The sequence below is a fragment of the Chenopodium album genome, chromosome 1, assembly GCF_948465745.1.
Source record: "Chenopodium album chromosome 1, dcCheAlbu1.1, whole genome shotgun sequence".
NCBI classification, from domain to species: Eukaryota; Viridiplantae; Streptophyta; class Magnoliopsida; order Caryophyllales; family Amaranthaceae; genus Chenopodium; species Chenopodium album.
Window position 1 is genome coordinate 60,318,578 of NC_137834.1, and position 15,485 is coordinate 60,334,062.

At 33.1% G+C, this 15,485-nt stretch overlaps 1 protein-coding gene, 1 long non-coding RNA gene and 1 pseudogene across 2 annotated transcripts; all 3 read left to right on the plus strand.

Annotated features, from left to right (window-relative positions):
• The first annotated feature begins 299 nt into the window (after positions 1–299).
• On the plus strand, positions 300–397 carry LOC145565941 (small nucleolar RNA R71; annotated as a pseudogene).
• A 4,718-nt stretch (positions 398–5,115) lies between these two features.
• LOC145556737 (uncharacterized) lies at positions 5,116–8,100 on the plus strand. Its single transcript, XR_014091921.1, has 3 exons — positions 5,116–5,340; positions 6,733–7,008; positions 7,853–8,100. It is a non-coding gene; the product is annotated as an uncharacterized LOC145556737 (long non-coding RNA).
• A 2,865-nt stretch (positions 8,101–10,965) lies between these two features.
• On the plus strand, positions 10,966–15,098 carry LOC145556745 (protein mago nashi homolog 2). Its single transcript, XM_081618396.1, has 3 exons — positions 10,966–11,248; positions 12,199–12,375; positions 14,651–15,098. The coding sequence occupies exons 1-3, from the start codon at positions 11,033–11,035 to the stop codon at positions 14,708–14,710; spliced, it is 453 nt and encodes a 150-aa protein (XP_081474522.1). The 5' UTR covers positions 10,966–11,032; the 3' UTR covers positions 14,711–15,098.
• The last annotated feature ends 387 nt before the right edge of the window (positions 15,099–15,485 follow it).

The following is a 15,485-nucleotide window of genomic DNA, read 5'->3' on the forward strand; positions in this document are numbered from 1 at the left end:
AGCACTCTCTAAGATTGGCTTTAATAGAGGTCATTTCCTTCCCTAATTCCAAGATTTGTGAGGATAAGTTGTTGATGGAATTATTGTGATTAACCGAGTACACAAAAACACTACTTTTTCCTGTTGTTTCACGCTCATCATCTTGCCAATCCATATAATGTCTCACTACATGTTCAATGACATCCACCACTTTCTCCTCCGTCTTGTTCATTATTGGTCCTCCGGCTCCCGCATCAAGGCAAGATTTTCCTCGAGGGCTTAGAACTCTATAGAAGATTTGGATGATTTGCTAGGTAGGAATCCCATGGTGTGGGCACTTTTATTGGTATTCCTTGTACCTCTCCCATGCCTTATAAAGACTTTCATTGGGATTTTGCTTGAAGCTTTGAATGAGAGCTCTTGCTTCGGACATCTTTTTTTGTGGGTAGAACCGAGATAAAACTCCTTAGTCACTTCATCCCATGTACTGAAAGAGTTTGGTTTCACATCCTTGTCCAACTACTCCAATGCACGCCCAATGAGAGAAAAAGGGAAAAGCTTAAGGCGAATAAACTCTTGAGAAACCCCATGGTATTGCAATACTTCTCGAACTCCTTAAGATGATTGAGGGGACTCTCATGCTTTGCACCACTGTATTGACGCCTCTCTTTCAAGGTAATCATGGTCGGTCTAATCTTAAAGTCGTTTGCTGGTGTCGTAGGTAAAGAAATCCCACTCTCATACCTATAGGCTCCCGGAACTCCTAACTTCTTCAATGCCACTCTTTGGTTATCTCCCATGATGACTTGCTCTTCTTCTTTCCTTGGATAACGTCTAGAAACTCTCAACTTTGTAATTGTCCTTTCAATTTCCGAATCGAAAGGCAATAGAGAACGAACACAAGATCTACGCATACAATCTCAAAGAAAAGATTAGTAGCACGGCTACAAATGTAGCCTAAAGAAAGAAAAACTTTTTGTATTTTCAAATAAAATGGAATAGACTCAATCAACAATAGCAAATAACTATGCCACTCCTAGGCAACAACATCATTTTTTACTCGAGGAAAACCTAGGTCGTTGATTTCTAAGTATCCCCGATCAAAACCAAATTTATAACCAAACCCAACCCTAAGTATAGGGGTAAGTCTGGGTTGAACCCAAGGGAATGAGGTATAAGCTAAAGTCTATAGTTAAGCTATCCCGAAGTCTAGGTAAGTGTTGGTCTAAACAAACTAAACAACACTACCAAATGAATAAAAGAACAATATTAAGGATGCTAAAGAATTAGGATCCACATGCACTCATGATAATCATACTAATTGGGAAAGAATTCAACCAATCAAATAATGTGAGGGAAGGCAGCAAATGCAATCAAAAACAATTAAAGAGATATTTCCTAGGGTCAAGCTAGAAGTCTCTACAAATTACTTCAAAGGAAAATCGCAAAACAAGATCAATCGATAATAATAGCTTCCAAATCAATTTTTTCGTATCAATGAAAACTATTATGCAATCTATCTTGACAGTTAAGGTTGATCACTCCTCAATATAGCAAACACATGCACAAATTTCGCCAACCAATTTAATCACATGTTAATCAATCAAAATCCCCCAATTAGCCATGAATTATCACTTATACATGCTTCACCATATCCCTAACAAGCAATCTACTCACTACACATTGCAAAATTGAATAGCAAACCTAAACTAATCACCAATTTCATCATCAACATTGTATTCAAAATATACTTAAGCTATCAAAAATCAAATCAAAAAAGCAACAAGTAATTCAATCAAATATCAAGAAACAAAAACTAAAATTGTATTAAAGAGTAAAGAATTCTTACAAAACTTTGATCAAAATCAAAGAGAAAAAAGATTGAAAGTAGCATTCATCAAAATCACCAAGTTTCTCTCTCTTAAATCTAAGAACAAAGGTTTCCCCAAATTGAGCTCAACTCTCTAAAAATCTAATCTATTACAAATTCTAATCTAATTTTCCATTCATCCTCTCTCTAGAAATGAAGAAGTTCTATATATAATAAAAATAACCAAGGAATAGTTAGTTAAACGTCCAAAAAGAACCCCAATAGGCGCGCCCTCTCCTCTACATGTGTGGTCGCAATTTAATGGGTACGTAACAGGGAAGGAAGGCTACGCGGCCGCTCCTCTCTCTTGTGCGGCCGCACCACAGCTCTGCGCGCCCGCACTAACCTCGTGTACGCCCGCACATGGGAGCAGGGCACCTCCTTCTCGTGCGTCCGTTGATGCTCCCGTGCACTCCACTTGATGCATGTTTGGGGTGACAGTTTCCAAGGGTCTTCACGGTGGGTTCAACACCGATTTTAATGCCCACACAACTTGAGAGCGCGACCTTGAAGACTTGGTTTTTACACTCCTCCACATTTGAGCTTCAAAGGGAGGGGTCGTATTGCATCTTGAGCTTCATAAAACCCGAGGAAAGGCCATTAAGCTCTTTGAACATCACCAATCTCCAGAAATCAAAGAGAAGCAAACAAATAAAGGAGTAAAGGCAAAATAAACTAAGTAATGCAAGAAAATGGGAAAACAACTACAAAAAATACAAATTAGAGAAGTATCAACTAACACTAAAGTAATAGGGATAAAAGAGATAAAAACAATCCAAACTCATCCTAAAAGAGGTTAAATGAGTGCCATAAATTACACTCATCACATAATCAGTTTAAAATTATGATTGTTTGGTTTTAGGTTTTAATAGTTAGGTTTAAAATTGGTTTTTCTTAGTTTTGTTTTATCTTTCTCTGAAAATACATTGTTCAAGTCACTTTATATCTTTCTATTACTTTTTTTTTTTTTTCTTTTTCAGTTATTATTATTGTATTGTTGCTGACATGGAGGATATTACTGTTGGTACTAAATCTAATCCTTTAAAAGTTTATCAAGTTATTGAAATATTCAATGAAGAGCAGAAGAAGGTTGTTAAAGCAATAGGATTTGGTGATTTGTTGCATCTTAACTTTCACGAGAAGATTGTAAGACTTTAATACAATTATTTGGTAATCCACTTTAATCCTAACTCTACATTGTTACTTGTTAGTAAAAAGGAATACCCTATTCATATAGATAGTGCTGATGTGGCTGATGTGTTAGGTATTCCTTATATTGATAAATCTGTCCAACGTGTTTATAATATGAAGAAAGGCCTCAATCATGATGATTTATTGAAGACATATTGGAGGAATTTTGTGGGTTTAGATGATGTTAATGAACCTAAAAAAGATTTTGGTGAAGGTAAGAATGGAAATTATAAGAGAAACAAAATTGATGATGAATTGAAGAAGAAAGTAAAAAAGAAGTCATATGTTTCTTTTGAATTCTAGTGTTAGTTGTTTGAGAAGTATGAAGATGGAGGTTATCTATTCAAGTAGGTTTTTGTGTTGCTTTCATTATTGTTTTTTTTTTTCTACAAGTATAATTTTAGACCCATAGTGGTGAAGAAGCCTTTTATAAGGAATTGGAATTAGAATTTTTTTTTATCAAATATGGAATATGCTGCTTTAAAAGTATATTCTGAGACTATTTGAGATGAGTATGTTGACAAAAGTGATTAACATATGATAAAATCTTTTAAGAGCATCATTTATTGAATAGAAAAAAAAATAGAGTGTTGCCAAATTTTAGATTTTAATAACAAATAATAATAATAATTTATTTAACATAGAATTATTTAAAGTCATAAAGATTTTTACAAAATTTGAATATTTAACCATATAAGTACTTGTGTGTCAACTATGTGCTAATACGATATATAGTTTCATGTAAATTGTTAATTTATAGATAAATTTTATAATCATTTTATGTTGTATTTCATACCTTATTAATTAAATATAAAGTAAAACTTAAATTAGCTTGCAACTATCTAGTGGAGGTTGTCCATAGGGGTGAAAGTAAATTGGATAAAAACCGAAAACCGAACCAAACCAAACCGAACAAGCAATTCGGTTCGGTTTTTTTCGGTTTTCGGTTTGGATCGGTTTGAGAAACTGGAAACCGAAATATATCGGTTTGGATTCGGTTTTGGGATTCAAAAAACCGAAAAACCGAAATATTAGCCCATTATACATAGGCCCATACCTTTTCATATATAATAAAATAAAAACCCTAATGCCCATCTATCTTTCACATTTCACGCCTCCCTCCTCTTTCTTTCCTCTCTCCTCTCTCCTCTCTCCTCTTAGCCTTTCACGCCTCCCATCCTCTCTCCTTCACGCTTCCATCCTCTCTCCTTCATGCCTCCCTTCTCTCTCCTTCATCTCTCCTCTAGTATTTCTCATCCTCAAATTCTCAAATTTAATTTTTTGTATTCTGGAATTCATACCCAATTTTGAAGGAGGAAACTTTTGGTTTTTTTTTAAAGGAATTAATTATAGTAGCTTCTTAAGAACGAAGTGGAAATTGGGAATTTATATGGACTACGATCGATTGGGAAGATCAACTATGTTTTTGCATGATTTCTCACCGAAAATCCGAAATTGTAGTATTTAGTGTTGTAAATTTGTAATCCATATAATTTATGAACTATCATAGTTGTATTACTTTTTCTTTTTTCTATATTTTTGTAGATCAATTATTTATGAATTTGGTAGTTTTTTTGTTTCTATATTTTTGTAGATCTATTATTTATGAATTTGGCTATTTTTTTTGTTTCTATATTTTTGTAGATCTATTATTTATGAATTTGGCTGTTTTTTTGGGTTTTTAATTAATTTTTCATTTTGGAGAAAAACCTCCAAATTTCGGTTTTCGGTTTGGAACCGAACTAGACTTTTGAATTTCGGTTTGGATTGGTTCGGTTTCAGATGTAATTCAGTTCGGTTTCGGTTCGAAAAATTCAAAACCGAATTATTTTGGTTTGGATTCGGTTTGGGTCAAAATCCAAACCGAATACCGAACTTTCACCCCTAGTTGTCCAAATGGAGTTTCGTTATACATAAAGAGCGGCAAAGGTGTAAATTCGCTGTTTTTTTTAATTGGTGAGTGGAATTCCACCTCAGTACCCGTTTAGCTTTTTGTCAGTGAAATAGTACCCCATTAACTTTTTTATTGTATTTTTATCTTTGTATTTGGGACGGATTGTGTAGAATTTTAACTTTGTACTCGTATTTTGTATAGTGTTCCATTCCATTCGATTAATTCCACTCTAGTTCTCTCTCTCTCTCTTCTCCATCTTCCTGTCTCTGTATCCGTCTCTCTCTCCCTCCATCTTCTCTCTTCCTCTAGCCTTTGGAGATCAGGAAAATCACTACTCGCATAATCGCTCCGTTTGTGCATAGATGTGTTGAAGATTGGAGCATAGCGGGCTTCGAATTGAGATAAAGTAAAGTGCTATTGAATTTATAATTTAGGGTTTAAGAAATTTTTACAATTTGATGATCCTAACGCAATATAAATTTATCCCCAAAATTGAGTTAGGGTTTATAAAAAATTGCAAACCTTAACATCGCTAAACTTTTGATTTGATTTTCAAAGTTAATTTTTTGTTATATTAAATCAGATTTTGGAAATCTCGTTTCTTTTAATTTCACGAGAAGTGCTTTTTTTTTTTAATGTCATATACCAATTTGAGAGTATTTCTTGTTTGGCATTGCTAATATTGTTCTAATATCTGGTTCTTGATGTGAAGGTTGTGATAATGTATGGTGCCTTGTTTGAGAATAATCAACTTAGCTGAATGAACAATTGATAGCCAATGCAGATATAGCTAAGGGATCGTAGACCTTTCTGTAGCGTGATTGCTTGAAATATTTTTAGTTTGATTTGGGGATTATTTTTTTATGGGTAGTTAAAAATTTCTACAGGGTTTGTAGGTATGGATTCATCTTGCTAAGCTGAGCTTAACAGGGATGGTATTTTGGATCATATTTTGTTTTGGGGTTTTTTGGTTCATGAGTTCATATGTTGCTAAAAAAGAAAAGAAAGCCTTGCTAGTATGTGTGATGAAAGGGCTAGGATGTTACAAGATAAATTTAATGTTAGTATGAATCATATTCAAGCTAGATCCATATTAATTTCCACTTTTCATCATGGCAAGTATCCATCTGCATGCTATTGATCATGTATAAATTTCAATGAATTATAACTTTTTACTAATATTTGATAATTTTGTAATTCCTTTTATCTCTGACTTAGTTTTTTTCCCTAAATGATTATGTTATGAGTAGGAAATTAGGAATCATGGGTGTATTTATCATGTATGTGGGCAAATTATTGAGAATTTTTGCAGTATATTATGCTACCTGAAAATGATATTTTTAATGGGTTGAGGTGTAATTTTTACTCTTGAAATTGTACTTCTGCTTTCAGCAAAGTTGATGGCCTTTGGATTTTGTGTCCTTTTGTGTCGGATTTTATCTAAAACTGTTGGTATTAAGTCATTAGATACTAAGATGAACTTGGAAGGGAAAGCTTTTCACTTGGGTAACCTGGATGATTAGATAGAATAAGTACAAATTCTTGTATATTTTGAAGTTAACACATCAGTAAATGATGAAAAAAATTGAAGTATGCATGTGAGTGGGATAGTTTTTGCCTAAAGAGTTTGTTTTGTGGTTGTGGAATAGCTTAAACTGCCTCAAAGCTGTTATATTGTTTCTTCTTTGTTAATTTGGATATGGTCTTTGTTCCTTTAGGTTAAGTCTGATAGTATGTTGTTATAGTTTTACTACTAGTATTAGACAATTAGTTCCTAACTAAGGTGAATATTGAACAGAAAACTTGTGCAAGATACATTGAAATAACTGCTTTCGAACAACTATTAACAATTGGTGTGGCATATGCTGTGAAAGTTTTCCCTTCTGAAAGAGAATAATTTGAGAAGCAGCATGGTTGGACTATTAAGAGGATGGATACTGTTGAACAAGAACCTGTTCATAAGCACATGCCGTGGAAAAGCTGGAGCCTACTCTAGTTCAATACGAATATGCCCATGATATTTGCACAAGATACCATTTCTCATGTTGTTTCTGTCGATGTGCTTTCTAGGAAGGTATGCTCTTATTTATTGTCTTTTATCAGTTCTTAAGATTTATTAATTAAATTAGTTTGTTGTAATTTGAATGATTCTTTCTTGGTTAATATAGACGAGTGATAATGAACCGATGAATAATGCATTTTGATCATCTTATTGTGCTATTAGTTTTTTTTTTTTTTTTTTTTTTTTTTTTGGCTGATGCTTTTTACAGCCTTGCTCTAAAGTCCATGTACATTAGAGCATAAATCTACTATTTTGAGATGAGTAAAAGATTTTTATTTTTGTTTTTGTCAAGAGCAAGAGTTTAAGATTGAAGATCTAAATACTTCATACATGTTATATCGCTAGTTTCTTTTTATTATTTTTTATTCTTTTTTTTTTTTTTTTCAGTTTATTCTATTCTAAATTGGAGTGAACTTTTAGGATTAATGGATAATAAACATATACTACACTTTATTTAATTAAAGTAAGGATTAGAGTTTGATATTTGAATTGTGCATTATTACACCAAGCTATGACTATCATCAGTTAAGTAAATATTATAGTATCCACTTTACTTTGGATGAGCAGTATTATACTTGTGAAATTCGCAACAGTATTATATTTGTAATTTATGTGGTAATATAAGTGACTTCACTTGTCAATAATGTCTTGGTTTCTTTGATAATCTATTAACGTTCCAATTTATTCTATATTGATTTGGCCACATTATATTTTATTATGATTGACTTTGTACAAGTATATAATCATTGTCATTTTATTTTTGCCTTTGAAGCATATAAATTCTTGCTATTTATTTAGGTGTTTGATGAGTATGCAAGTTTATGTAAGTTACATTTTTATGCCTCTTTATTTGTAGAATAAAGCATATGCACAAGTGGAAGATTGTAATATATTGTGAAAGAGAAAAAGAGTACTTGACTTTGGGTGATGAACTGATGTTACACCGGTATGAAAAGTGCAATCAACAACCAAACTTTGGAGATGGAACTTGTATTTCTATATAATACATGCTATTTGTAATACTAATTGTAGCACCTCTGAATGAGATAATTTATGACTTGTGTCATTTGTAGAAATATATAAGATAGTGTATTTTTCTTGTTATACCGACGCGAAAAAATAGCGTCGTGATAGAGCTTAGCAGCACCAGCTAAGCCGACACTTTCCCTAGCGTAGGTATAAGTACTTACGACGCTATTTAGCGCCTCTATAGCTCTAAAAATAGCGCATCTGCAACCATTTTCTGTGCTAATGTCAAATGGGAAAGGGGAAGGGTTTGGAGGAGATGGATTTTAGAAGTATAAATCTATGTAATCTAAATATTACAAATTATTACAAGTTACATGTATAAATTCCAATTAAATGATAAGGATGAATTGTGTTTTTATTTGGATTAAATAATTTAATTTTTACAAAGATTAAATCAAATCAGCTAAATTAAGACCATAAAGACTCGCAAGTTAAATAGGCAATCTTAGCTTTCTAAAAAAAAAATTGCCTATCTTAAATAGGCGGTCTTCATTTTCTGAAAAAATAGACTCCCTATTATAATTAGGCATATCTTAAACAAGTAGTCTCAGTTTTTTTTTTTTTTTTATTCTAGGAATCGCCTCTAATAAAGCAATCTCTTTGCTAAAGAGACCGCTTAGCTAGAGATTGTATCTAAAGCGGTCTATACAGTGTACCCTTAACTGTTTCAATGGAATCCTATGGGGTTTTAGTAGAACCTTACAATAATCTAACGGAACCCTTCCAATTCAATATAAGGAGATGCACCCTTCATTATTTCAATGGAACCTTATAGTGTTTCAGTAGAACCCTTATGATAATTTAGTGAATCCCTTCCAATTATAGTCTAAACAATTGTACCCTTCATTGTTTCAATGAAACCATACTATAATTCAGTAGATACCTTATGATAATTTAGTGGATCCCTTCCAATTAAGTGTAAAGAGTTGTAACCTTGATTGTTTCAAAGGAACCCTCCTATACTTTAATGGAACCCTTCTAATTTAGGGTAAAGATTTGTACCCTTCATTCCTTTTTAAGTTGATCCAAAACCAAAAAACAATGAACAATACCTTCAATGAATAATGTTCAATAGCTTCAAGTTTAACATTTTTTCATGAACTTTATAATTAACATAAATCTTTAATATTCCAATCAACAAGTTAGATCAAGAGATAATTGCTTGTAATATCTAATCTAACATATTTTCATATCAAGCTTGATGGTCCAAACACAAACAACATGTTTGTTCATTCTCTCAATATTCTTAAGATATTTTTATTTTCTATGTTTAATACAACTATATCAACATTCTTAAGACATTTACTGGTTTTAATTAACTTCTTACCTACAAAAACATAATCATATCACACTTGTTAACTGGTACAATAATTAAATATACTCTAAACACAATCGGAGAATTGTACCCTTCATTGTTTCATTAGAACCCTACATTATTTTAGTAGTAGAACCCTTCATTGTACAAGTATAACCCTGCAAACATATTCAAAGAGTTCTACACTTCATTACAATAGAACCCTACATTATTTTAATGGAACCCTAAAATGTATTAGTGGATCCCTTCATTGTGTGAGTGTTACCCTGAAATTTGCTCTATATAGCATACCCTAATTTGTTTTAGTGGGACCCTACAATGTTTAAGTGGAATGTTATCCTTGTGCACCATGCCAATGCAAAACTTTAACTGAAAATATTTTTAATTATCAATAAATAAAAATTATAACAATTGAATATAAATAAATTATTCATTTAGACGATTCCAACAAGTACCATGAAAAAAAATATCATGATCGCTTCCTTGAAAAATTGCCTTGACTAATTATGCACTATTCAATCACTAGTTTTTACTTACTTTTTTTGCCTAGAACAAAATGAATAAATTCCATTTGATAGATTACTCATAAATGTTATGATTTATTTGTGTAATATATTATTTGATTACTGATATAGTTTTTTTTCCATACATAAGGGTACCATTAAATCATAGAAGGGTACCACTAACTTACAGAAGGGTACTACTGATATTATATTTGATTCAACTATTATTCAAAATATAAGAGCAAATGGTAGATAAGAACTAAGTACCCTTTAATGTCACAATAGTACTACTGCACATTAAAAGAATTCCATTATAATATCGTAGGGTACAACTGAAACACATACATCATTGAGTAAAACAAAAGTACACTTGGAATCCACGAGGGTACCATTGGTACCTACTAGGGTACCACCACGGCTTTAAATTCCTATAATGAGTGTTTTTTTTTTTTTTAGTAGAGACCGGGGGATTTTGAATATAAAGTGTAGTTAATAATGGATATATTTAATTGTTAGCAGAAAGATAATAAAATACTTGTATAGAAAATAGCTCTATAATGAGTTTAAAATTACATGATTGATTTGAACTGAGATCTAATATAAACTAAATTGATTTGAACTGAGATATAACCATTTTGAATTCGAAATGACCTGATTCAAATTCTATTAAATCCATTTTGACCAAAATAAACATAATTAAATCCGAAGTCGAGCTTACTTGAACTCAATATGACTCAACCCGAATTCGACTTGACTCGAATTCGATTTGTACTTGACTATACATTGACCCAATTTTTACTCGAATATATATAATTAACCTTGATCCAACTTGATTTGGTTTGTTAGAATAAAATGAACCGTCATTACCTGACCTAAACTCCATCTGGGTACCCGATTTGACACCTCTAATATTCAATCAGTATTTTTGAGTTACTTTTTTACCTAAAATAAAATAAATTAATGCCATTTGATTACTCATAAATGTTACAATTAATGCCATTATAAATCGATGAAACTTACAAAGTATTCTAATTGACACCTCTACGACCTTATTACTCCCTGTTGCAAATTGACACCTCTACCCCTTACTACTCCCCGTTGTAAATAACGCAACCTGGCCAAGAGTTAAAATCGCACCTTTTATTTGAACTCCAATTCCAGAGACAAACCAACACCAGAAGCAGCAGCCATGGCAGAAGAAGAAGCTGGAGAGTTCTACCTTCGATACTACGTCGGTCACAAAGGCAAATTCGGTCATGAATTCCTTGAGTTCGAGTTTCGCCCTGATGGTAAACTTCGCTATGCTAACAACTCCAACTACAAGAATGACACCATGATTCGTAAGGAGGTCTTCCTCACTCCTGCAGTTCTTCGTGAATGCCGTCGCATCATCTCTGAGAGCGAGGTCTGTTTATTAACTCTTAAATTTTTTTCTAAATAATTAGGGTTTTGGGTTTTAATTTGTTTGAGGTAGTTTAATTTTTGGAATTTTGAAACCCTAATTTGTAATGGAATCCCTAATTGTTGCAATTTCTTCCTGAATGATGAATAAATGTGATCAATTTCTTATTTGATATGGTTTGAGTGTACTTTTTTTTTCATGGAAGCCCTAGTTTTTGCAATTTATTCTTGAACTATGAATTAACATAGGCAATTTGTTCTTTGATATGGTCCGAGTATATCTATTTTCATGAAAGCCCTGATTTTTGCAATTTCTTCCTGAATTGATGAATAAACATGGGCAATTTGATATGGTTCGAATATACTTGTTTTCATGGAAAGCGTCAAACAGGAATGACAACAAAAGCCTCATGTTGGTTTCACGGGTTTATTGTGGTTAAGATATACCAGTATTTTGCACCTAGATTGTCAAGCAGGCTGCTAGGTTTGTCAGGTTTTGGGTAAATTCCCTGTTTGTTTCAGGTCATATTTTTATTTCTTAAGAACTTAATTCTTTTTTATTGGAGTTATATGTGCTTGTAGCAAGTCAGCGGCACTGAGTAGAACTGTAGAAGCCCGAAGGAATCAATATTGGCAACATAGGTCATCTAACTATTTTAGGCTTTGCTGTTCAAAAAAAAAAAAAAAAAAAAAAAAAAGAGAGAGAGAGACTATTTTAGGCTTTATAGGTTGTTGGATTTGTTCAGTCAATGTATATATGTTTGTTAATGCATTAAGCACCCACTTTTTAAACTTAATGGATTGTGTCATGTGTTTTTGTTAGGTATTTTTGATTCTTGAGATGTGTAAGATTGCTTTAATGGTGATTAATGAACATTTGGGCAAAAGATAGTACATGGTGCTTGTAGTTTTATGAAGTATTTTTTAATTTTTTTCAAAATGTTGTTCAAGTAGATTATGAAGGAAGATGATAACCTATGGCCTGAACCTGATGTTATCGGGAGGCAAGAGCTGGAGATTGTGATGGGCAATGAGCATATCTCATTTACAACTTCAAAAATCGGTTCACTTGTTGATGTCCAGAGTAGTAAAGATCCCGAAGGGCTTCGGATCTTTTACTATCTCGTTCAGGTCAGGATTTCTGATTTCTTTAGATTATAGTTCATGTTTTTATTTTTGTTATGGCTGTCCTGCCTTGAACTATGCTTTTGGAAATCATTTGTTTATATGTATCTTGTTGCTTGTTTCTTTCTTCCTGTCTTTTTTATTTTTTTAGTTCTCGCACTTTGAATGACGAATCTGTTGTATTTTGCATTTCTTGCTCTATGTATTTTATTCTCTCGAATGAAGTTTATGGAACGTCAAAGTAAAAAGCAAAAGTTGATTGGTTGTATTGTAATCATCACTCGGGCGCGAGATGCACGCAGTGTGGCTATCCATGATAAAATCCTTATAACTTGGCGTAATACCCGTAAGTTAGTATGCTTATTGTAGTACAACACTAAATATAAGCAAGAAGCAAGATTATGGCCTACTGGAGATTGTAAGTGGAAATGTTGCTGCATTTAAATAGGAGTGGTAGGCTTTTTGTTTTGAGGCAGCAAAGTTTTGTCCTTATGGTGTCCTAGCAACAATGCAACAATATGGCATTGCTGTGAGCTATTAGAGGCTTTAGAGCTTATAATTAATAAAGTCATATACCTGTGTTAGAACAGTTTGAATGAACCGTAGCACTACGGATACTATATGCTGAATCAATGGTTTTGATTTTAATATTTTTATGTTAAATTGTTTGGTAAAAAGGAATGCAATGCATTAATGATTATACAAACTACATAGTTCCGCTACTTAAGCTATTTTCATTCTGCTGAATAAAGTTCCATACAAAAGCAATAGATTTGGTGCAAGTCACTTTTCTCATTTATACAAATAGTTCTATGATGTTTGGCCATGGCATTTGCAATTTGATTTTCTTTCCCCCTATAATGTGGGTAAGCTTCAGTGTCTGGGAGTTTTGGAATAGCTTCCTACATTCATATGAGATATTGTGGTACTCCATACTTATTATGAAACAAAGATTGATGTTGGAGGAGATGGACACATTTGTATAATCTGATAAAAATCCATCTGATGCAGTGCAAAACTTTTTACAAGAAGGTCTGCTCTTATGCTGAATAATTCTGCTGCTAGGGCATTAAAAGCACAACTTTTTCTGTAATATCCACTACTTTACTCTCCTATTCAATCACGCAAGATACCAGCAAATCCGACGTTCACATTTGGATTTAGCATGTGTGCATGATCACAGTAACCAAGAAAAGATTCCAGAATATGGATTGATAAAGGGGTGGGTAAACTAACCGGCTTCTATAAATTTGTAAACTAAAGTAGCAGCTTAGTGGAGGATAATGGAAGGGCTAGAGGTGACACTAGGATCTAAGTATACTCCTCCAGACCTTGAAACAATGAGATGAAAACAAAATGTTCCACCGCATGTCCCTGACCAAATCCTTGCATTTCATATTAGTTTTAAGCCACTGTGTAAAGATCCATCCATTGGAATGTTAGGAGTAGGAAGCAGGTGTCATATGAGAAGAAAGATAAGATTCTCAATTGATGTGATTTGAGTTTTCAGTGTTTCTGTTGCATGCAAGGCTCTTTTGGGAGCATATCCCAACCTAAGTACTTAACTAAATATTATGGGCGTAGAGCACTTGAATAAAAATATTGGACTCAAAGCAAATGTAACTCCTATTTGATGGTGATCCATTTCTTTTCCTTTTTTCAGGGATGCTATCTTTTGATGTTGTTTACAGCATTTGAGTCTTAGCTCATTAAAAAAGAAATTTTATAGGCTTTTAAGTCTTAAACACAATATCAAAAAGTATAGGCTGTTAAATCTGTTTCATTTACCTTGGGTTAGTTTCTGCTACTCAAGCAAAAAGTATTATGCTGTTAGGTCCTACCTCCTCCCCTTTTTTACCCTTGCCCAAGACAGATTTGGTGATGAGTTTTTGCCCAAGACAGATTTGGTGATGAGTTTTTGCCCAAGACAGATTTGGTGATGAGTTTTACCCTACGTTTATTGAAAAATTCAAGGGATGAATTTTGTGGACAGAAGTCACAGAACACCATATTGAGTGGACTAGTGGAATGAATTTTTCTGGTACCTGTAGGAGATAAATCACGGTGGACTTTTTGTTTGGTTCTGCATAGACTGAGGATAGAAAGTTTGTCATTTGATAAATAGAAGGATTTGTGTTTGATGCAATCAAAGACCTTAATGCTGACTATTGTGTTGGTGAACAATTTTTTGTCTTTCAATGTGTTTGTACGTATCCTTAGTGTGCGTGATCTTTGTGCAAAACACATGTAATACTGAACTTTTGCCTCATTGTTCATGCAGGACTTGAAGTGTTTTGTATTCTCACTTATCTCACTTCACTTCAAAATCAAGCCAATATGAGATCTGGAGCAGTTTTTTGAATTTTGGCTTATATGTTTGCATAGAAAAATCACTTTTGGTGGTCGTCTGGAGATGTATTCTGATTAAAATGTGTGCACATGTGACTAAGCCTTTGTGGATTTGGCGTGTTTCTTGGCGGATTTAGTATGTGTTGCACTATGACTTGGAATGGAAATTTATGGATGTTTTATTTTTCTGCATCTAGCTGTTAGGAATGTTTCATGGACATCTGCACTTTAAGAATATTCAGCATTTGATTTTTATGCTTACTCATTGTTTCAATCTCCATTGTAGTGATGTGATTAATGCCACAATGTTGCATCATAATTCGTGACATGATTTGTCAATTGAGAGGCTGAGGCTGGCTTTCCATCTCTTTTCAACTATACATTCATTTTTCGCATTTCACTCTTGTCGGTGTACATTTATACCTTTATATCTGTCTGTTAATTTTATAAGAAATTATAAAAATATGATATTTTGAAATTATATTATTGGATTAGGGATGAGCTGTAATGCCACAATGTTTTATGAGTGTTATATTAAGCTCCTCTGGAATTGATATACACCATCAGTTTTCAAGCCAAATTGTGGTTTAAGACAGGGTGACCTGCTATCTCAATATCTAAAGGTCTAAAGAAATCAGTTTTCATTTTAAGGGCATGTACAGCTGACAAGGTATGTCAAATTGGTTTATTGAGCATCCGCTCACAAGTAAATGAAGACATCCCAATTAGAGAATGTATTTGACACTTTATCCGGTTCTTTTATAACA